Genomic DNA, 22,204 nt, shown 5'->3' on the forward strand with positions numbered 1-22,204 from the left:
TAAAGAGAGATATATGTATGTGTGTATATAACAATATTTAGTCTATAAATATATCTATTTAATGGATATTGTAAAGAACACCTGTGGCATTAAGCAGGTGGAAAGAATGAGAGAGTTGCACAAAGAGCTCTCCCCCTCTTTGGTTCACCAGCTGCCGGCTGACGTTAACACACAAATGCTCCGCCCCTGACCAAACACACAGCCAATCACGGGCCCCCTGGAACTTTTCTCCCATCGTGTCCTTGTTATCATCTATGTCCAAACTTTTTGCAGCATCCCCTTGATGTCTCAGCTCTATGCTGTGAACTGTCTCCATCAATCTAATTCTCAGCTGTCCTGCAACAACACACACAGCCAAGACAGTCTTATAAATTGCTCTTGGAACACATGAAGAGTACTCACATGATGCTGCATTTTAGCCCAAGACACTTGAACTTTTAACTAAATGAAATAACCAAGGGTTTAATTTCAAAGTTATTATAATTAACATTTGCATCTGAAGCTCTACCTTCAATTAAGGTGCCAGACTGCCCAAATAGCCCATCCAGCCCCAGAACTGTAGGAAGAACATTTAAACTGGTCATGGAGTGCCTCAAGTCCCCTGACACAGCCAGCTGGAGACCGTGGGAGCTTTTAAGAGACCCTTTGACCTGAGCCAGCAGAGTCTCCTCTCCCTGTGTTAAGGAGCCATGTAGAAACACACTGAAGAAGAAAGGAGAGGCATGCAAAAGATCAGAAGTTCATAAAGAGGCAGTCAGCATTTTTCATGGTGTAGTCAGTATATTACTAAGGACTAAATAGAGATCTTGACCAGCTGGTTAAAAAGATCTTGTAAATAATGATGGACAAACCTGTCTGAGGACATGTTAGCAGCTATGTTTACATTCAGGTTTGCGGCTGTGGGCAGCAGGCTCTGGGAAAGGTTCACTCTGAGTCCCATAGCCCTGTTTCGCTTCTGCAGGGAGTTGAACATCTGGGCGTTCAGCATCACTCTGTCCTTTCCATCAGCCTTCACATATATTGCGCTGCTTCCCTTGCCAGGTACTGAGATGTCTGCAGAGGCCTTTACCTTAACAGGACAAACAGTGAAATTATTTGCAATTATAATACAGTGTTAAAGTTTGCCGTAACACCAAAGCAGCCTACCTGTAATGTTTTGGGAATCTTTGATTTGAAGGGGTGACTGAGAGACGAATGCAGGCCGACTCTGCCTGATGTTCCGTTCAACTGTACTGAAAGCTGAAAAAACAGCCCTTTGTTGAGAGACATTTATCAGAAACAAGAAAGAATTTGCAATAAAAAGGCCTATTGTATTTGTTTAACTCACTTTGCACTCCTGTCGTTCTATTCTCAGCTTCCCTCTGGCCTGATAATCAAAGTCATTGTTGTCTTTAGGGTTCCAAAATACTTCTCCTTCAATTATAGCCAAGGAGGGGAGCTGCAGCTGTAACAGCAATTACAGAGGAACTGGTTTCATGTTGCCCTTTTCTGTTGTGAACTGTAGTGAAGACTCTTGGAGGGGGCTTTACATCACTTATTCAACTGCTGACCGAAGTCACCACTGACAGCATTATGCAAATCAGTGTGTTTGACAATTCAAGCATTAAATATTAAAGTAGATTTTATTGCATTATTTAAATGATTGTTAAGGAGGCTGACCTGGAGCTGATGGATGAAGTTGGCTTTAACTTTTATTGCTTGACGAGTTGAATGCAGAGGGTTCATCTGAGCTTGCCCAAAGAAAGTCAGTCTCTCCTTGCTCCCGACCCGTAACCTCCCTCGTAAATCTTTTTGGGTCTGAAGAACAGTATATGACAAAGAGATCATACCGCCCAAATCCAAAAAAGTTTTGAAACTATGTAAAGTGTGAATAAAAACAGAATGCCGTTATTTAAAAATCCAAAATCCCAAATTTAAATCATAATTGAAAACATAGAAAAACATTTCAAATGGTAAAGGGAAGATATTTGACTAATTCCTGAAAAATATTAGTTTCTCTTGAAATTGATGGCCGTCTCAAAACAGTTGGGATGGGGATAGCAAAAGACTGGAAAAAAGCACTGCAAGTGTTAATAAAATGACACAGCTTGAAGAGCATGTTGAAAATGGTAAGGTTAATTAGTAACAAGTCAGTAACAGGATTGAGTATAGAAAGAGAACCTTATTCAGGAAGAGTCTCTCAGAAGTAAAGACAGGCAGATGTTCAGCAATTTACAAAAAAAAATTCAGAATAATGCTATGCAAAGTAGAACAATCAGAATCAGAATCGCTTTTTATTGCCAGGTATGTGGACACACACGAGGAATTTGACTCCGGTTACACCTCACTCTCTTTAGTGCAACAATTACAAAAAAATAGACAAAAAAATAGACATAGAACAATTTCAGAAATGAACTTCTGTGAACACAGTTCTCTTTTGCCAACCGAATAAGCATTAACCCGAATGTGCTGATACCTTTCAGGGGAAGTTCATTTTGTATTGCAATCTCATTCTTTTGGTCTTTACCCACATCTCATAACTGTTGAAAGTTTCTGAAATACCCACCCATCTCCTGAGTCTGCCTAGCATAGTATTATGATCTACAGTGTCAAATGCAGAAGTGAGATCAGCCAGCGCCAGGACAGAACAATCTCCTGCATCCCCCTTAATCAACAGGTCATTGGAGAGAGCAGTTTCAGTTGAGTGTCCTTGGCCATTGTTGTTGATTGGCAACAAAAGAACTGACAAAATTTGGGGGACTCCCCAGAATGACATAGGATTTATCATCATTGAATTGAAAGACATTTTTGGGCTGTCCAGTATTTCATGTCAGAAACCAGCTGTGAGATTTGCCATCCTGCTGGGATTTGCGGGTTTTATCAGCATGAAAACTCAGTGCCATTAGTGTAAAAACCGTAGCGTACATCATGGCCTTGAATAAGTTTGCCATGTGGCAGCGTAGAATGGTGCGGGAGAACTGAATCTTTGGACATGCCACAACTCAGCTGAGCTGATGGGTAGGTACTTTTCCAGATTAGTGGAAAAGCTTCTGCTAGAGAGGTGGAATAGTAATAATGTATGAGCTGAGAAAATTGCCGAGGAAATGTGTGCTATATTAAAATGATGGACCTTTTAAAATGTCTTTGCTATGGTTTTAATCAACAAATTGGGTTCAGTTGAAATTACTGAGAAAACGGTTTGCCAGTGGTTTAAAGAGTTTACCTGGTTGCTGGTAACAGTCACACAGATCTCTGAGTCTGATGGAATAGTGTCAGAGCTGAATGGATGGATCAGTGCTGAACAAACCTGAAAATTAAATGAATAAACAATTAAATAAAGATATTTGAACTTTCACTAAGTAGAGAAATAAACAATTCCTCCAGTTTTCCTTATTTTACTGAGGATCAAGATTTACAAGCATTCAACTTACAAAAGGGCTCGGAGGTTTGTAGCCCAAAGTCAGGGTGTGAATGATTTCTCTGTTGTCATGGATACCAGCTTTAGTTTCAAAGATGTAGAGGCCTTTGAGCAAGTCGACGGTAAAAGTCTCCCGCAGGAGGAGATTCTGAGGAAGGCTCTGGAAGGGCAGTCTGTGTGGATGTTTGTTGTTAAAACCAACAATGTGCAAAAATTAAAAAAATATTAAAGGAGCTAAATTACAAATGGACCTACAGCAAACTAACAGACTCCATTCAGGTAAGTCAGATTGGGACACATACCTAAGCCGGAGTACTGCTGTTTTCTGATACGTGTTTTTGTCCCTCCTCAGCTCCTCCACCACTCCCTCAAACTCCACTTCAGAGGCCGAACCCTTTGGCTTTGAGACACTCATCTTTAAAATCACCTGTTTTTTTTTCAAATTCTTTAACAAAGTCCACAAGCAGACAGAAATAGCCAGATTATTAAAAATGTAACAAACAGCAAAATAATTACACCTTCATTCTATAGATAAATGAGCATTCAACACTCCCAATCCACAGACACAGCCCAGTGTCCCCACCCACCTTATCAGCAGTGTTCAGTGCAGCAGCAAAGCTGACATTTTGCCTGCCATAGGTGGTGCTTATTTGCAGGGTGTAGCTAAGTTTGGAGGCCTCCACAGAGATGTTTCCTCTCAGCGGAAGAGTCCACAGCGAGCTCAAGGAGCCGGAGGCTTTTGCACCCTGTTTCCCCACCACACCCCACACCCCTGCCTGCCAAGGCACGGAAGACACATTTTGAGACAATATGTGCATGCGTATACAAGTTTAAATGCGAATTTACTTAAGTCAAGACATCACAATATTAGCTTTTATCTCGATCATTTTCAGCCCTAAAATGCAATTGATACATCTTGGTCAAGGTTTTATTAAGGCTTACTTTATCAAAATCTTGTCTGGAACATTTCTAAAGAATGTGTAGACAAAATAACAGATTCTCATTTGGCATATGAGCAAGCATTGAAGGAATACTAAATGATAATACTTAAACTGTTGGGACTTAACATCTTATTTGCTCCTTACTTGGAGGTACGTAGCAGCTGGTGTGTAGAGCTCCAGACGGGCCTCCCTGTCTCTGCCCCTGCCCCTGTAAAAACCCTCCAGCACGAGGTTACGGATGGTCAGCCACTTGCTGACTGTCAGCTCCGAGGTGAGCTGCAAGGTGTGGCGGTGCAGCAGGCTCAGTTTGTGGGTGCTGTAAATGTACAGCCATGGTGTGTCCATGTTAAATGTACCTGGACGATAATAAGAGACTGTGATTTGTGCTTCAATGCACATGCAGGTCTGTTCCAACTTCCAACTTATGAAATATACAAAGATAACAGCTAGCTTTGTTATTACCTTCCAATTTATTTTGTAGGGAGTCTTTAGGAGAGTTTTTCCAATGTAATCCAGCCACAAGTGGCATCAGGTTGTTGTAATTGATTTTTAAGTGTGTGCTGCTGTCAGAGCCAAACTGCTTCAGGTGAGAATGCATAAGCTGTGTCCTGTAGTTTAAATTTTTCTCAGGGACCTGGAAATTGAACTGGATTAACAAGAAGGAGGAATAGATAATTTTTAGACATAGGAAATTATATATGACATAATGCATATGAAATAATGATAGAAAATTGTGAAAATAAGGATTGCAGATGTTTTACCTCCAAGGTGTAGCTGGTGTGATTTTGGGTGGACTGGTTTTTGAAGGACTGGCTCAGGAGAAGTGTGTTTTTGTTGTTAATTTCATCCCAGTGTGGGCCATAGCTCATGTCCAAAACGGATTTAATGTGGCTGGGGCTTTCTTCATGCCTAAGGTGGATCTGAAAAGGATATATCTTATCGCATCGTATCATCATAATGTTTTGTGTCAAATTGTATCATATAAAATTGTTCTGCAAAAGCAAAGTATTTGGTGTGTGATAAAAGATGCTGATGAGCATCACATTATGACTCTTATTTATGTCTATAAGAGAAGTTTTCTGTTTACAGATTGGTGTCATGTCTGCAGTCACCTTATGGTTGATAGGAGCGGTGTTAGTGCAGTAGAACTCATGATCAGCTCTCATGATGTATGTGAGGTTTGAATCCCTCTCACTCCTCAGTCTCTGGGACGTGTAACACTCCTGACGTAGCTGCCTGGCATTGCCTGTAAAAGGTGAAAAATCTAAATAAACCAAACCAAACTGGCTAACTTTTCACTGCATGCTATATATTTCTCATTGACATTTGCTGTGAACTTTCTATTTTTTTTTTCTGAGCCATCCTGAATTACTTAGAAGTTGGTAGTTTTAAATAGCAGGGAAAGGTGGTGTTTGATATGTTAACACATTTGTTACACAGATATAACTAATGTTATGGCCCTTGGTCTATCTTTTAAATGTAGATACACTGTCTGAGGTTGCCAATTCACTGGTCTGCACGTGCTCCTCCCTCCTAGTACCTGACTGAACTCTGATTGGATTGGTCTCTTCCATATTTTATTCAGGAGGGCCTGGCAGTCATGTCTTTTGTGCAGCTGTGATCTAATCTGAGCAACTCGCCACCTTGACCGTGTCCTAGTGACTGACTTTGCTTGTTGTTTATTTGGGTACTGCTCGTCCTTAAGGAAGTTACAAACAGATACCTTGATATACTTAGTCATATTTTGACACTGTTCTTTCACTGGCAGGTTTTAGGTTTTGCAAACTTGGGCAAACCTTAAAACCTTTGTTTAAAATCTCGAAAGTCTCTCCACACGGCTATGAGACTAAATGAGCAGACGGAGAAGCAAAAGTAAAGGAAGAGGGATTGCGGAGCTTTAACAGATGGTATGACTCAGGACATGCTACTGTTAATTACTGTGTCTACAACTCAAGTGTTGAACCATTGGCTGTGAGTTTGCATGTGGTCAACTGGAAAAGTTCACCTGTGCTACCTGCCAATGCTGCATATGACCAAGCAACAAACACGATACTCCACAGCAATCAGGAGATTTCAACCACACCTTTCGCACTGCTACATTTCAGCTTTCCAAGAGCTACTCAAATGTTTTTTATTTATTTATTTTGTGACTGATGCAGTCATACATCCTCAATAATCTATTCTGAAGTAATACAATTTCCCTTTGGGGATTAATAGAAAAATATTCAGATCAGTTCAATAATTAAATTCAATCCAATTTTGTTCAAATCAGTTCAGTTAAGTTCAATTCATTGTCAGTTCAATGAATACGATAGCCTGGGAATTCCCATGCTGCTTTGCGCGCGATTTCATTCTCACTGCAAAGTCAGCCTGGAAACCACCGCCCTTATTTTTGCCAGAGTTTGGGAACCAATCACAGAACGGGGGGGGGGGGGGGGGGGGGGGGTGTCAGCTATACGATGACGACGTCTATGCGCTACACCGAAGCTTGTAGAGTGTTAATCCAACATGGCAGCGGACACAACGTTACCGTTCGATGCAGCCTTAGAAAGTGTTTTAAGTAGCTTAGAGTGCAAGTTTACTTTAATTTTACTTTTTTTCTTCGTCTTCCTAGTCGAATTTCTGTCATCATCTGGTATAAGTGATACAATTGGCTATGAATCGTGCGCAAAGCAGCATGGGAAGAACCAGACGCCATTTGATAGACATTCGTAGCACCCAATAAACGGCTCTAGGCATTCGTAAACCACGCCTCAAATACGAGAAAATGCACACCTAGTTCCCAGACCACCATCTCATCGAGATTGTGGACGCATCAGCCAGGCTATGAATACGATACAATACAGGCAAAAAAAGTTCAGTGAATGATAAAAGAGATTACAATGATTTTGAGAAAATAAATGATCTGGCATACATGGAACACCATCCATAACTAAGTGGTGAGAACAATGTACAGGAACATTTGTGCTAAGTATGGGCTGGAAGTTCCAAAATCAAAGTGGGCTTGCCTCCAAAAGTGGTGGAGAATGACAGGGCAAAGATGCTGAACTACAGAGGAGCAATTCCAAGTGACAGCAACATAAAAAAGAAGGGACACAACAACTCAGAAATGACCAAGGGCTGAAGGAGAAAGTTGAAAAGATATGGGAAGTGAAGGCAACATTGGTAATAGTAGTATTCAGGAGACTCGGGGTTGTGATCCCCAAACTGGGAGAATGGTTCCAACAGATCCCAGGGACAACATCAGAGATCTCTGCCCAGAATAACGCAGTGGTAGGGACAGCTAAAATACTGCTAGAACCCTTAAAGGGATAGTTCGCCTCTTTTGACATGAAGCTGTATGACATCCCATATTAGCAATATCATTTATGAACATTGACTTACCCCCTGCTGCGTCCTGTGAGCAGAGTTCCAGCCTCGTTTTGGCGTTGACAAAGGTAGTCCGGCTAGTTTGCTAGGGTCCCGAAAATAAAGCGTCTTGCTTCTCAAAACAATATGCGTTCAAAAGAGTAATACATTTGCATCACAAAATCGTCCCTCCAGAAAAAGTCAGACCTCACAATCGCTTGGCGCTATTCCTCTCTTCCTTCCGTCATACAGCTTCATGTCAAAAGAGGCGAACTATCCCTTTAAGGTCCCAGGCGGGGAATTAACAGTTACTCTTCAAATGATATAATGCTTTATAATGAAATATAACTGGCAGTTTGCTGTTTGTCTTAATCCATTAGCAGTTAGCGTAACTGTAGCTTGATCTTCAGATAATTCAACAAAAAAAGCTTCTGGACGGATTCTGATATTCATTTTTTCAATAACTTCATACTTGTTTTTTTAGTTACACCTCTCAATTCACTTTAAATATTAATTTAGCCTGATATAGAACAAATACAATGCAAAGTGAAAAGTGTTCTGATCAGTGAAGAGCTTTCAAATGCATGAATTACAGATGTAGCCTACCTTGTTTAACCCAGTTAGGGGTGGACCAAAAAAAACAGTTGCTGACATCCCAGTGGCAACTTCCAACTTTTGAATAATCTTTACTAACCTCCCAGGCCGTATTTGAGCCTGATTACAGAACTCCACAATGACCTCCTTTGCTCCATCAGGCCCAGCATCCTGCTGCCGACCACCCCAGGTAAGAGGAGCTCCGCCTCCACAGAGTACTGCCTGCTGCTGCTGTCCCGCCTGCGCTCCAGAGCCACTGAACACAGATAACTGCATGTCTGGTGTCCTCTGCAAAATCCAATGTTTTAGAGATGATTTAAAAAGTTTTAAAAAGTCACCTGATAGTGATGCAGTTTCTTTGAACACATTCTTCACAGTAGCAGAAAAGCTGGTCTTTCTTCCCAGTCCACGAGTAACATTCGCAGATAGGATCATTGGATGTTCATCAGCGGCCATCTTAGCTTCAAGGTGATAGCGTGTCCTCTGCTCGGACGGAAGGGTGTGGGTGTCAACCAAACCCTGTAGAGGACAATGTTAAGATTAAATCTATCTGTCATGAAAAAGTATTGTCATTAAAAACAAGAATCCAATACTTACCATGATATAATAATGAGCATTGTCAATGACAAGCTCTAGCTTCCCTGACTTGATGTTCCTCTCTTGTTCAAGTTGTCCTGAGAGAACAAAATTTTTTTAGAATTATATCCTGAAGATCTGAAAAATATTATCCTGGCAACAGGGCAGCTGTGGGACCGACCTTGTATGTGGATGGTTTTCAGAGGATGAGTGATCCTCAGGAGCACTCTGTGAGGGTTGAAGGCCAGGTCCAGAGACATATCCCTGGGAATGGAGGACTCAGGAGTGGCTAGTAGGAGGTGGATGGAGGCATCTCTGGGAAGCCATGTGCCTTTCTGAAGGACAATAAGTGAGGGTGAATACAGCATTTCAAACACATTACAGGTCTCACAGAAGGAAAAACTTGGAATTTTAAATTTCAAATAAACTTATTGGAAGTTAACTGGTACATCTTCATATTTTCTAACACCTGATAGTGCAGTGAGTAAGCAGCCTCCAGCAGATAATAATGGAGGCCTCTGTCCAGCTTCAGCAGCCTGAGGGAAATGTGTAGCGGTCCAAAAGGGGTGAAAGTAAGACCAGTGGCGAGTGATGGGTAAGAGGAATTGGAGCACAGTTGCCATCCGATCATTTTGGACCCTGTGAGAAGGCCCAGATGACTATTTAGTCCATAAACTTACTATAACAGTACAAACCATTGAGTGAAACAATCTTATTTGACCATAAATCCTTATGATAGCTTTTCTGAAAATCTTGATTTTGAAAAAAAATTCTAATGCTTCATAATTACACAACTAGAATGCTGCCATTAAAGTCACACTCACATTTCCTTTCTACAGGTGTATTTTGATATGCATGTTTATGTGGCACTTACAAGTACAGTGAAAAAGCTAAAAAAGAAAGGCCAAATAAAAATGTATTACCAAAGCAGAACTTTAAAAGTTGATGTATGTTATCTTTACAATGTTAATACGTAAAGCCTCCCTCAACAGTTTGTATGTGTCGTGTATAACGGTATACATGGTGAAGTAGGGCTCACAGGTTTTTGGTGTGCAGGTGGTTTTTTGGACTCGACTCTTTGGCCCCTTTATCTCCTCTCTGTAGTCTCCACTGAGCTGAAATACTCTGGAGCTGGTGATCACAAAAGTTACACACAGTTTTTGAGAAACCATCATTCACATCTCAAAATAGTTATATTATACTTTTTGAACTATCCATCCATTATCTATACCGCTGAATCCGTCGATCGGGTCGCGGGCGGGCTGGAGCCTATCCCAGCAGTCAATGGGCGAGAGGCGGGGTACACCCTGGACAGGCCGCCAGTCCATCGCAGGGCCACATAGAGACAAACGAGACAAACAACCATGCACGCTCACACTCACTCCTAAGGACAATTTAGAGATGCCAATCAGCCTAACATGCATGATTTTTTTTGGACAGTGGGAGGAAGCCGGAGTACCCGGAGAGAACCCACGCATACACAGGGAGAACATGCAAACTCCACACAGAAAGGCCCCAGCTGGGTGTTGAACCTGGAACCTTCTTGCTGTGAGGCGACAGTGCTAACCACCACACCACCGTGCAGCCACCTTTTTGAACTAACGAAGGCAAATTTTCTCTTACATTTTAGATTTTTTTCTTTCTTAATTAAAGGACACGTCCTGCTATTTGAAAAGTTGACGTAAGATTTTCATTAAATATCTGTGGTCAAAATGCCACAGAGATCCAGTACAACACTTTCCTTTTAAAACATCAATTTAAAGGTCTTTTCATTGCAATTGGTTTTAGGGCATCGAGTGACCTTCTCCACTCTAGTGCACTCCTCTCTTTGATCGGGTGAGTCTTCACTGAGGTCTAGCTTACAGCTTTAAGCTACCATGTAAACATCAAATCTGGGCATAAATTTGCGCACAATCGCCCTTCAGTCATATGTGAGAGGATGTAGTGAATGGCTGGAGAGCTAACAAGGGCATAAACAGCAAACCAAGCTCAAACTTCCATACACCAAATTGACTCTCAAATACTTTACATAATACTTTCCAATGCCAATAAACATAAAACATTAAACAAAGTACAGGTAAAGCATTATTCTGTGTATCATCCATTCATCCATTAACTTCCGCTTATCCAAGGTTGGGTTGTGGAGCCAGCAGGCCCAGGAGCCCTCCGATGGAAACTAATTTCAGCTGCTCGTATCTGTATCTGTATCTGTATCTGTATCTCATTCTTTCGGTCACTCCCCAGATCTCCGTGCAGCAGCTTTTTCAAAGTTTTTTTAGTTGGTTGTGACTTCAGACACCTAAATGTGTGCTCTGAAGCACAGATAAATTGCCCTTCATACTTCACTGTTAAATTTTACACTCAGATGCAGTGACTAGTCCACAATCCGTAAAGGCGTAAACAGATCATGGAGCACAATTCCCCACACAGATTGGATACTGTATTCAGGAATGAAATAGTGTAATTAGAATACGCAGTCACACTCACCCGAGAGAGATGATATCTATTATGTCTTCTGGTGTGTTCAGGGTGACTCTGACGTCTTGACCCTCCTGTAACTGGATGCTGCCATCCAGACTGGTGGAACTCTTCAGCTCAGCGACCCACTCCACCGCAGCTTGACCCAAAGTGCTGTCAACCCCCATCCTTGCTGACAGGCTTACATATGCACTAAGAACAAAGACACCAGTTACACTCAGTTACACCAACATTGCAAGACACAGATTGACCTCAAAAGTTGAAACTGTTTCCACTGTTGCATTTGGAAACAAAGAAGTACTTAGGTTTGATGTATCCGTTCAGAGAGAAGTGAGAATATTCCCTGTAGTTAATGTTGCCCTTCAGATGCAGTGAAAGAAGGGAGGTCATGTTGATGCTCAGTTTGATAGGTAAACCAGACAGAGACGGTAAGACCAGATCGTCTGGCATCAGTACAGCCTTGTGGCTCAACTGAACCTCATGACCCTGAAGACCAAAAATGAAGGAAGTGTGAAGAAGAAGGGTGATGAGTGGTAAACAGAGAAAGAAGTAAGAGTCAGAGTCTCAAACAGCAATGCACATGTCAACTTCTATCTTTACCTTGAGCAGTTTCACAGCCAGTCCAGCCATGCTCAGTGACATCTGGTCCGTTTGATGATAGATATCGTCACATGTAAACACACTGACTTCATTACCAAACACCTTCACACCAACCCAACACTTGAGCCTGTTCTCCTCAATTTTCCTTCTTCCAAACAACTGCAAGAGAACAAACAAACAAAAACACAAGCAGAAATCCCTGCTGTGTTTATCACTGTTTTGTTCATGATGATGGAATACAAATTTTATTCTGTTATTGATAGTTTGTTATGTATTAAGAAATAATTTACAAAATGTTTCTTATCGATGACCTGAATTGGGCACCAGTGCATCTGCTTACAGGCATTAATAGTATTAAAAAAATATTGCTGTCATTGTGCCAATTGTAAAATAATAAGTCATCACTCACATTGCACCTGCAGCACATTTCCAGCACATCTGAAAATGTTCTCTATCCCTGCATAAATACAACCTGAAATGTCATCAGATTTTTCTTTCAAATTATTAAGAACCCAATTACACAAATGAGATGCAAAATATTACATAGCTGTGAGTAGAAAAGAATGTGAACCTTTGCTTTCACTATCTGCTGTGACCTCATTGTGTGTTATTAACTATTTCTAAACTTTTTAATAATCACTGCTGATCACCCCCACAAATAATTTTGGAGAAATTTTAGCTCATTCACTCTGAGATGTTGGGTTAGGGTTAGGGAACTGCTCACTTCAGATCCTCAGGATGTTGGTCACTCACTTCGCCATTCCACATAATTAATTATACTCTTCTCTGGCCAATCTTTGGTTAAATGCCTTGTGTGTTTAGGGTAATATTTTAGCAGGATGACACCTACTTGCTCTTGAGATTCAATTAAGACAGTTGTTCTGGGTGTTTCCTTTCGAATTTGCTAGTATATTGCAAAATGAATTGCTCCCCGACAATGATGGCCATCACTGGATAGAGCAGAACAGGCCCAAATCATACTACCACCACCCTTTTTCACGTTGGGGATAAGGCCTTAAACTGGATAGTGTTTCTTCTCTCCAAACATTACACTTTCAAATACACACAAAAAAATCTTTTTAGTTCAATTTGTCCTCAAAACATTTTCCTTACAACATATGGCTTTTTTACAATATTTTTAGCAACCTGCAGATGGACTGGAATGTTCTTTTCAGAGAGCAATGGTTTTCTCTATGCACCCTGCTACAAACACCATTGTTGTTCAGTGTTCCTTTAAAAAATGGACTCATAAACATAAATACTAATTAATGTAAAAGGGGCCTTTAACATGTTTGGATGTAATGCTGGGTCGCTTTTATGACCTTGCAGACTTGCACCGTTTTTATACTGGAATCCTTAAATACTCAAGAGATCCAGAGCAGTGGCCTGCGAGAACACAGAAGTCCACAACATTTGACTTCTTGCCAAGTTGATTGATTTATCATTATTTCATGAAAAACAATAGCTCATTTTAAAAACACATCTTAAAAAACGTTGGGACAGGGCCTTGTTTACCACTGTGTAGCAGCCCTTTGTCTTTTAACAAACAGTCTGTAAATGAGGAGACCAGTTGCTGGACTTTTAAGAGAGGAATGTTGTTACATTCTTATCTGATATAGGCTTCTAGCTGCTCAGTAGTCCTGGATCCATTTGTAATGTTTTAAGCTGGTGAAAGGTCTGGGCTGTAATCAGGTCAGTCCAGCACCCAGACTCTTTTACTACAATACCATGCTATGATAGATTCACTATGTCGTTTAGCATTGTCTTGCTGAAATAAGCAAAATCCTTTCCTGAAAACGACACATGTTCCTCTAAAACCTGTGCATCCCTGTCAGCATTTATGGTGTCTTTCCAGATGTGCAAGTTGTCAGTTCTATAGGCACTAATGCACCCCCATCCCATGAGAGATACAGGCAGTTGAACTGAGAACTGATAATAAGATGGATGGTCCATCTCCTCTTTAGTCCAGAGGAGGCAGTGTTCATGATTTCCAAAAAAATTCTAAAGTCAATTTATCTGACCGTAGAACAGTTTTGCACTTTGCCTCAGTCCTCAATTCTAAATGAGATTTGATCCAGAGAAGATAGCAATGTTTCTGGATCTTGTTCACATATGGCTTCCTCTTTGCGTGACAGAGCTTTGAGATGAACTGTGTTCACAGACAATGATTTTTGGAAGTGTTCCTGAACCCATGCAGCGATTTCGATGACAGAATCATGCCTCTTTTTAAATACAGTGTCACATGAGGGTCCCAAAGATCACAGTCATCCAGTATTGATTTTTGGCTGTGTCCCTTTTCCACAGCAATGTCTCTGAATCGTTTAATAATAATTTGTACCGTAGATGATGGAATATTCAAATTCTTTGAAAATTCTACAACGAAGATTAGTCTGAAAGTTGTTCCAGAATTTATTGGCAATATTTTTGCAAACTGGTAAACTTCTAACAGTATTTACCACAACGAGACTCTGCCTCTCTAAGATGCTCGTTTTATACCAAATCATGTTATTGACCAATTGCAAATAAACCTAATCAGTTACAACATGTTCCTCCAGCTGGTTAATTTTTGTACAACTTATTTTTCCAGCCTTTTATTGCCCCATTATAGCTTTTTTGAGACGTTTTGGTGCCATCAAATTTCAAGATGAGCTGATACTTTCATGATAGTGTAAACTGTCTCACTTTCAAGATTCAGTTCTATTGTGAATACAGTGATAGTTTATAAGATTTGCAAATCATTGCATTCTCCTTTTATTTACATTTCACAAAGTCCCAACATTTCTGGAATCGGGGTTGTATATGTATTCAATTTAAGTTTTCCAGTTTGGTTAGCCCACTTACATTGTGTACTGAGAGCATGAAATCTGAAAGACAATACCATTGGTCTTTGTCTGATCTTATAATGTGAATATGTTAAAACAGATGCTTTACTTTTCTAAGATAACAACCTGTTGACTGTCTTACAACAACCACAGACATCTTACCATGCCTGAGGCCTGGTTAAGAAAACTCTTGGTTGTAGACAAACACTTTTCTTTTTCTCCTCTGTGACCATCATTGGTTTTTCTTCTGTTTCGTTTCACCTCACGTTCTCCGTTTTCAGCAGTGGGCTTGCGCTCTGTCTTGTAACCAAAGATGCTCTTCATAAGCGGCTCAGCATTCTCAACATGAAGGTCCACCTCAGTTGGGAAACATAATGTGTCAATTCAACAGATTTTTTTAAGTGCCACATGACATGCTAATATTCTCCTATCTATCTATTGTACATCAAACTTACTTCTAAAAGGTTGTGGGCTCTGCCATGAAAATACACTGTCAGGTTGGCAGAGGCAGATCTGGGCAGAAATGATTTAGGAGAGAAAATCAATGACGTTTCCACATTTTTGATTCCAATGCCTGAAACATACAAAAAAGCAGAATAGAATAATGGCAGTAGGCTGCTTGGAGATTATCTACTATACATTTAAATGCCTAACCACCCTCCATTACATCAGCTGTCAACACCTTATAATTATCTTCTTGTGTAAAGACCTAATGATCCCTTTAAAAGGTAGATCAGCTTTAATGGTAAGTACATATAACAATTTCAGATTTCTGTAATTATGGCCTGAAATTCTTATTACCTGTGGCATATGTGTGGTCTGAATATGAGGAATATTTAAAAAACTCTGCTTCAAAATCCCGACTGATTATGTCATCAGGCATTGACTCGATTAAGGCCTGCTTCGTGGGATCCTCACTCCTGAGAACATTAGTCAGATGGCTCCACACAAATGAGCCCACTACAAATAAAAAAAAACAACAAGAGAAAAGCTAATTTTTTTCAAGGAGACAAGCACAATAAAAAAAGAAGACCTGAGAAGGAAACATCTGTCAAACATGCACCCAACAGGTATACAGAAGATGGATGAGCATTGGAGGTTAAGTGCCAGTTTGTAGAACTTCTAAACTGATTAGCAAGAGTGTAGCAGTCAGATCATGCCTGGAGTTTAAGAAATATTGCATTATAAATTTGTTAACATGCAAATATTCCCTTTTCATGATTTTGTCCATAAATATAGCATCCTGAGGTTGTCCCCACTGAACATTTTGACAGGTGGAACACGTTACACCATAAAGTCTTGAGCAGACCTTGACTGGATGTCTCGTTCCTCAGCCTCGTTTTCACCACTTCAAACACTTCCTGGTCAGGGCAGAGCATGAGCTGCTGGTATGCAGCGATCCTGACCTCAGTATCCTCCTGGGAAGAGCTGTACAGCTGCAACAGCACAGACCGCTGATGGAAGGAAACTGCTGTCAGTAACTGATTCTGAGCTCCTAGTCGTCACCTCCACTCATCGTGAATCAATTATCACTTAATTTAGACATTCAGTTTTTGCGGGTTTATCTAAATTCAAAGTTTAGTTAATTACTATACGTCCAGCAAATCCAACTAAAAAGAGCACAATAGCAAGCTATCAGCGACTTGTTTTTATATACATCATTATAATACTACTGGTTTCATCATCAACTTACATCAGCCGAGCAGGGAAAGCGTCTGAAAGCTTGGATGGCAGCAAGCCTTAGCTCCAGTGAAGTTGTGTGACCCAGTATGCAACGATTTAGGAGAGGAATGAAGGCAGAGGCAGACAAACCAGTGTTTCCCACTGATTTTAGTGCATGAAAAAGCTGCTGGACAACATACAGTCATGAATGCAAAATGAGCAGTGTTTATTTGAATTATTTTTTCAATGGGTCCATGTAAATTTAATAATATGTACGTTACACGATCACTGACTCCTGTTAAAGGCATTGTACCTCCTTGATTTGAATGGGTTTTTCGTCCTTGCAGCCCACTTTCAGAGTTTTCTCAAGTGTCTGTAGGAAGTTCTGCACCTGAGGTATTTCACTACAGGAAGTTGGAGATCTTTTGCACAGTTGATAGGTCAGAGATGATCCTGCCAGCAGTGCCTTGGACCGCAGCTCTGGGTCCTCCAGTAAGGCCTAACAAACAAAGCAAATATCAATTTGACCAAAATATCTCATCAGTGAATGCAAGAGTTTTGATGAGAGTAATTCAGTAATTGTCAATGTCAACCAGAGGTTCCTACAATGATGGCACCAATGATGAATGGTGATGGATGAGGGATGAGGGATATAGTGGTAAGACAAGAATGAGCCAACCCCTCCTCCAGTTCTTTGTTCCTTATCAGGTCAGTCAGTAGTATAATGCAATTTTCAGATCCACATGCAGGCAATGCATCCAGTAGTGGCTGCCTGTAGAAACATTTAATTAACATCAGTATCAGTTATCTATCTGCTGTAGGTAATCTGTAACACCTAGACATCACTGTATCATATCGTTGAGACAAGACTATTTCTTTAAAGCAGACTAAAGCTACAGTATTTGCTGTTAATGATTTACACAGAAGATATTTAATCACATTAATAGAATTGGTTGGCATTTTTGTTAATTAGCTATTTTGCTTTCAAGTACAGAGTACCACTCTCATGTCTGACCAGCTTCTACTGTTTTTTTTTTTTTTTAAACACAAAGGGGTATATGTTTGTAACTGACTCAGTTCAGTGTTTTTTAAGAGGAAATTACATCAGGTCCTATGCAAAAAGTAATAAATTAGCCTAGTTTAGCATAAAAAATGGAACCAAAAACTCAAAATCTGAAACTATTGCCTACCAGCTCCTACAGCTAAAGCTAATGCCTCATGAACCTGCTATATATCCTGTTGTTTAATCTATATATTTTGTTGTAGTTTTAAGACGAATTTTGCACTAGATTTATTCCATGCAGGACCCTGCAGGATTAAATTTTTCCAACTATTTTAGTTTGCATTGGCAAGCTGTAACTTTATGTACTGTACACACATTAGAGTGGCATCCATCAGGACTTTTTCTCAAACACAACCTCCATTCTATTTAGTTGCACTAAGAGACCATAAACTTCATCTAAATGTGAAGTGCTTGTCACGTATTTTTAGAACATTTAGATGAATGATTTATTAATTAAAACCATCTTATTCACATGCAATAGGAAAACAAAACAGAACTTTTGTGAACAACAGAGATGACCCTGACTGCTCTTTCAGTAATGTTTTTCAAATTAAAAACCATAGCTTTATTCAAATGTACAGTACTAGATAAGCAAAACAGACCATATTCATTAGAATATAGAGGGTGGGGACATGTTGGGAATTAAAAAATTAGGAACTGAAGGACTAGCCAGAAAGATAAGACATTATGAGACACAGGGGAAATACTGACCAGTCATTGCGGCACTTGAAAGATGCTTCTTGCCAAACTGTCTTTAGTTGAGATAGAGTCATATCTTTCAGTTGGAACACCAGCTGAAGTAACTCTTGTGATACCTTGGAGCATATATAGTCAAATTCAAACACATGCATGAACTTATATTATCAGCATCATGCAATCGCAAATAATTCTCCAGTGTCTCTAAAGTATTCCCACTCAACTAGAAGAAATCAACTCTTGAAAAACTGTAAGCATAGTCAGGTTCTCCATCTGATGGAGCTTTTGAAAGAAATCCCATGTAAATAAGCTATGTGGAAAGTTGCCAGATTGGGCGTGACTAACCTCTTTAAGAGAATCAGGAACCTCAGGAGAACTCTAGCCATGACTTACACATACAAACATGTAATCAGTGGTCAGGCAGAGTAAAAGTAATGTTAGTTATTCATATTCACAGCTGAAAGGAATTGCAGCAGTTGAAGTATAGAGTTGGTCAAGGGAAACACACAAAGAAGACCCTTAAAAGTAGTATGGGACCTGCTGTGTTTGTGGCCTACCAATTGTGGGTCTGAATTGAGGCTGCATAACAATCTGATGGTCTGAACTGCCTGTGGTGTTGATGATCTGGTTTGTTCTTGCCTTGCAGCCCCTTCATCCACAAACTGCAGGTCAGTCAGCATACCAGTACTTAGAGATTCTATGGAAGCAATTAGGAATTCAGGCATCAGAGTCCATGTTCATTGAAGAGCAGGGTTACTAAGGGGAAAGGCATAGTGTTGATACAAGTCTTACCTGCTCCTAAAGGAAATCCTGGATGGGCTCTGAGCAGAACTAATGTAGACACAGTTTGGGTCTTCACCAGCCTGGCAGTCCCGGACCAAAGGGCCAGAGATAGAATTTCAGTACAGTTAGCCTCTTCCATTACTGTTGCTCCATGGTGCTGAACACAGCGTTGTTCCATTTGTACTGACTAGCAAAAAAACAAACAAACAAAAAATAATATAAAAACCTGCTGAATAAAAATATTGAATAATTTATAAAAGGGTTTGACAAAAAAGCAGTATTTTAATATTCTGAATCCAAACTATTGGAATTACTTCATAACACAGCCACGGTTATGCATAGTTTTCAAAGCCCATGACCTCAGCACCATCAGTCACTGTCTGAACATGTAAAAAGACAGAGGGTACTCAAACTCACTCTGTCATTTGTTAAAGCAACTGAGTGAGGCCAGAAATTTGCCAGCCTGGACTGCTGGCACTGTGCTAGATCCCTGGTCTTCACCAGTGCTGGTCCTCGCCTCTCATACCTGCTGATGCACGTACCGTGGATATCAGTCTGAGGAAGAAGCATCAAACACAAGTCTGTAAATAAACTTAATAATAACTGGTGTGTCTGGTATACTATATACTCTGTCATACTGAAATTAATCAAGTAATTGTTCACAAAAAGTTCAATGGACCATCCAGAATGTTATCATCAACAACTTCCAAAACCAGGTTCTGTGATTATATGTGGTTGTATCAGTGCTCTTGGCAAACGTCATTTACACTTCTGTGATGGCAGCATTAATGTAGAAAAGTTCACTGAGATCATAGAGCAACATCTGCTGCATTTGAGACGATGCCTTTTACAAGGACGGCCATGCTTTTTTCAACAAGACAATGCAAAACCACATTCTGCACACATTACAAAGGCAGGGCTGTGCAAGAAGAAGGTACAGGCACTGGACTGGCCTGCCTACAGTCCTGACCTGAAATGAGAACTGCAGTGACAACCCTGTATCGTTGCACATCTTAAGATGTGTTTGCAGGAAAAAATGGACTCCATAAGACTTAAAACACTTAATCGCTGTGCATCCCCAATACCAGAACTTCTTTAAAGGGTTGTGAAAAGGAATCGTAACATTACAAAGTACTAATAGCTTTACTGTCCCAGCTGTTTTTTTTAGAATATGCAAAAATTAAAGTGAAATTAAGTTAACGAGACAAAAAAGTATATATATATATAGATATATTGGGTTAATTTTGTCAGCAAAGTAATGATTCACAGTTTTATCAAAGAGAATGCTCTCTCCATGAACCCCACCTCCTTTTCTTCTTTGAGTTTGGTGACCACGGGGGAGGTCTGGAGCATGCTCAGTAAAGCCTTTTTAATGTTGAGAGCCCACACCTGCTCCCCGTCCTGGAGACAGAGGGCCGTGACCTTTCCCCCCTGCAGGGAGAACTTGAGGCGAGTTCTCTCCAGTGACTCCCTGGGAAACAAAAACACCAGATGAGCCCTCAGAGACCTGATAGCACATACAAGTGGAGCATCTGAACAGAGTATCTCATTCATAGAAATAATAGTTGTTGCATCCCCAAAGCATCTAGGTTTACATCTTCAGTGCAGTAAATGGAGCACCCACACAACTAAACAACAGAGATAGAGAGCAAAATTTTGGGTAAAAAAAAAACACCAAATAAGTTAAATATATATGTGTTACCTCAAACTTTTTAAACGTGGCACAGAATGTTCCCTCAGAGGGGAGAGCCGTTTTATCTGTGGATTCCTTATCTGTTGGACAAGCATGCACATGAAACCACAACATAATATGCTCTTTAGATAAACAACTCACAAAAAAAGTTTTGCAAAGCCAACCTGCATCATTAGGTGACACTTGGAGACCACATCAATATCAACCACGCAGTCAAGGGCCAGTCCATTCCTGCCGCTGGAGTCATGAAGGGTGGTGTTTATTGTCATGGTATACCTGTAAGTGTACCTCACACCCTTGTGATAGGAAAAGTCAGATGCAGGAAACCCTGCGGACGCAAAATAATGCACAATTAAAACATGAAAAAAGGGGAAAAGAAAATCCTCTTTGTTTATATGCAAATAATTTGGGGGAAAATGTATGTTTATTTGTCTGCAAATGTGCATTAAGTCCCAATACACTATTAAACAAATCAAACTCTCACCAGAACAACTTGAATCGCAGAGATTTGGTTCCACCTGAAGGCTATCACCTACTGAAAGAGGTTAATCAAAAATATCTCTGTCATACTGACAAAAAATGACCAACAATCTCAAGCAAAAGCTTCAATCTTCAATACCAATCATCTACAGACATACCACAAATATGATCCTGACATTTATCAACACAAAGCAACAATGCAAAACGGTTAATAAATCTTACCATAGAGCAGGAGAAAAATTACAAGAACATGTGCATAACCAGGCAGTAACAGCAACACAGCCATAGTAACCCAGAGTCACTGCAGGTCCGACTCCCTCGGAACCTCAACATGTAGAAGTGAGATGAAAGCCAAGCACTGTTCTGAGCCACTGAATGACCAGGCTTGTATGTGTGCTTCCACAGTGCCTCATACTGCTAACAGCAACCAATCAGGAAATTCCTTCCAAGCCGGAGCTACAAACATTTAAGAGCCAATCACTTAACAGTGTTGGGTCTCGTAAAAAACTGGTGACTTGGACTCACATTAGACACTAGCCACAAATGGAGAGAAAATTCGATTTATTATGATCATGCTTAAAAGTTTGAAAGCCAGCAGGCTAAATACTTTTCAGATAGAAATGATGATTAAGGTTCATTGAAAAGAGATGAGAACACCTTACAATATAGCTATGATAGAATAGCTAAACAATCAAATGTTAAGAGCTAAAGTTGTGGTGCGTCTCCCTTCATATTATAGCCTTGTACATTTGCCTGGTTTTGAGGGAAAACATCCACACACGCACGCATAATGGTCAATATAACCATAATTAATAAGCCACAACATGTCTGTGGCTTCAAACCAGTTAAAAGCTGATTTATAAACTTCCCTAAGGACAAATATAACAGAGACAAATAAGCATATGAGAGAAGGAATATCGTGTCTTATGAATAAAAACATGTTTTAAAAAGTACAGCGTTGATTTATAACGATGACGATGTTTAAAAAAAAAAAAAAACATACATCATTTTCATCATGTGGACCCCAACACTCAGCCAAGTCCTCCTGTCTCCAGCTGTACAGAAAAACTA

General features: G+C 40.2%; 1 protein-coding gene across 6 annotated transcripts in view; it reads right to left on the reverse strand.

The window, feature by feature from the left end:
• The window catches only part of LOC142399387 (uncharacterized), a 47,487-nt gene extending 25,856 nt beyond the window's left edge, over nt 1-21,631 (reverse strand). For 3 of the 6 annotated variants that reach the window (XM_075484015.1, XM_075484013.1, XM_075484014.1), the window contains exons 1-39: nt 21,356-21,631; nt 21,138-21,188; nt 20,818-20,981; nt 20,663-20,733; nt 20,266-20,431; nt 19,378-19,515; nt 18,970-19,147; nt 18,735-18,874; nt 18,193-18,296; nt 17,025-17,190; nt 16,732-16,917; nt 16,450-16,605; nt 16,066-16,210; nt 15,558-15,716; nt 15,212-15,330; nt 14,919-15,113; nt 11,935-12,093; nt 11,636-11,820; nt 11,344-11,526; nt 9,896-9,987; nt 9,326-9,495; nt 9,038-9,191; nt 8,878-8,954; nt 8,619-8,799; nt 8,381-8,536; nt 5,451-5,584; nt 5,100-5,258; nt 4,801-4,984; nt 4,483-4,694; nt 3,985-4,173; nt 3,700-3,842; nt 3,411-3,570; nt 3,203-3,286; nt 1,660-1,797; nt 1,328-1,444; nt 1,147-1,239; nt 852-1,069; nt 509-702; nt 82-336 (exon numbers count right to left, since the gene is read on the reverse strand). In XM_075484015.1, coding sequence (XP_075340130.1) covers nt 82-336; nt 509-702; nt 852-1,069; nt 1,147-1,239; nt 1,328-1,444; nt 1,660-1,797; nt 3,203-3,286; nt 3,411-3,570; nt 3,700-3,842; nt 3,985-4,173; nt 4,483-4,694; nt 4,801-4,984; nt 5,100-5,258; nt 5,451-5,584; nt 8,381-8,536; nt 8,619-8,799; nt 8,878-8,954; nt 9,038-9,191; nt 9,326-9,495; nt 9,896-9,987; nt 11,344-11,526; nt 11,636-11,820; nt 11,935-12,093; nt 14,919-15,113; nt 15,212-15,330; nt 15,558-15,716; nt 16,066-16,210; nt 16,450-16,605; nt 16,732-16,917; nt 17,025-17,190; nt 18,193-18,296; nt 18,735-18,874; nt 18,970-19,147; nt 19,378-19,515; nt 20,266-20,431; nt 20,663-20,733; nt 20,818-20,981; nt 21,138-21,188; nt 21,356-21,419 — 5,839 coding nt within the window. In that variant the 5' untranslated portion in view covers nt 21,420-21,631. The remainder of the gene's footprint in view (nt 1-81; nt 337-508; nt 703-851; nt 1,070-1,146; nt 1,240-1,327; nt 1,445-1,659; nt 1,798-3,202; nt 3,287-3,410; nt 3,571-3,699; nt 3,843-3,984; nt 4,174-4,482; nt 4,695-4,800; nt 4,985-5,099; nt 5,259-5,450; nt 5,585-8,380; nt 8,537-8,618; nt 8,800-8,877; nt 8,955-9,037; nt 9,192-9,325; nt 9,496-9,895; nt 9,988-11,343; nt 11,527-11,635; nt 11,821-11,934; nt 12,094-14,918; nt 15,114-15,211; nt 15,331-15,557; nt 15,717-16,065; nt 16,211-16,449; nt 16,606-16,731; nt 16,918-17,024; nt 17,191-18,192; nt 18,297-18,734; nt 18,875-18,969; nt 19,148-19,377; nt 19,516-20,265; nt 20,432-20,662; nt 20,734-20,817; nt 20,982-21,137; nt 21,189-21,355) is intronic. The other 3 variants (XM_075484012.1, XM_075484010.1, XM_075484011.1) reach the window with 2 other exon arrangements.
• Nucleotides 21,632-22,204: the final 573 nt, after the last annotated feature.

The sequence above is a fragment of the Odontesthes bonariensis genome, chromosome 14 (genome assembly GCF_027942865.1).
Source record: "Odontesthes bonariensis isolate fOdoBon6 chromosome 14, fOdoBon6.hap1, whole genome shotgun sequence".
NCBI lineage: Eukaryota > Metazoa > Chordata > Actinopteri > Atheriniformes > Atherinopsidae > Odontesthes > Odontesthes bonariensis.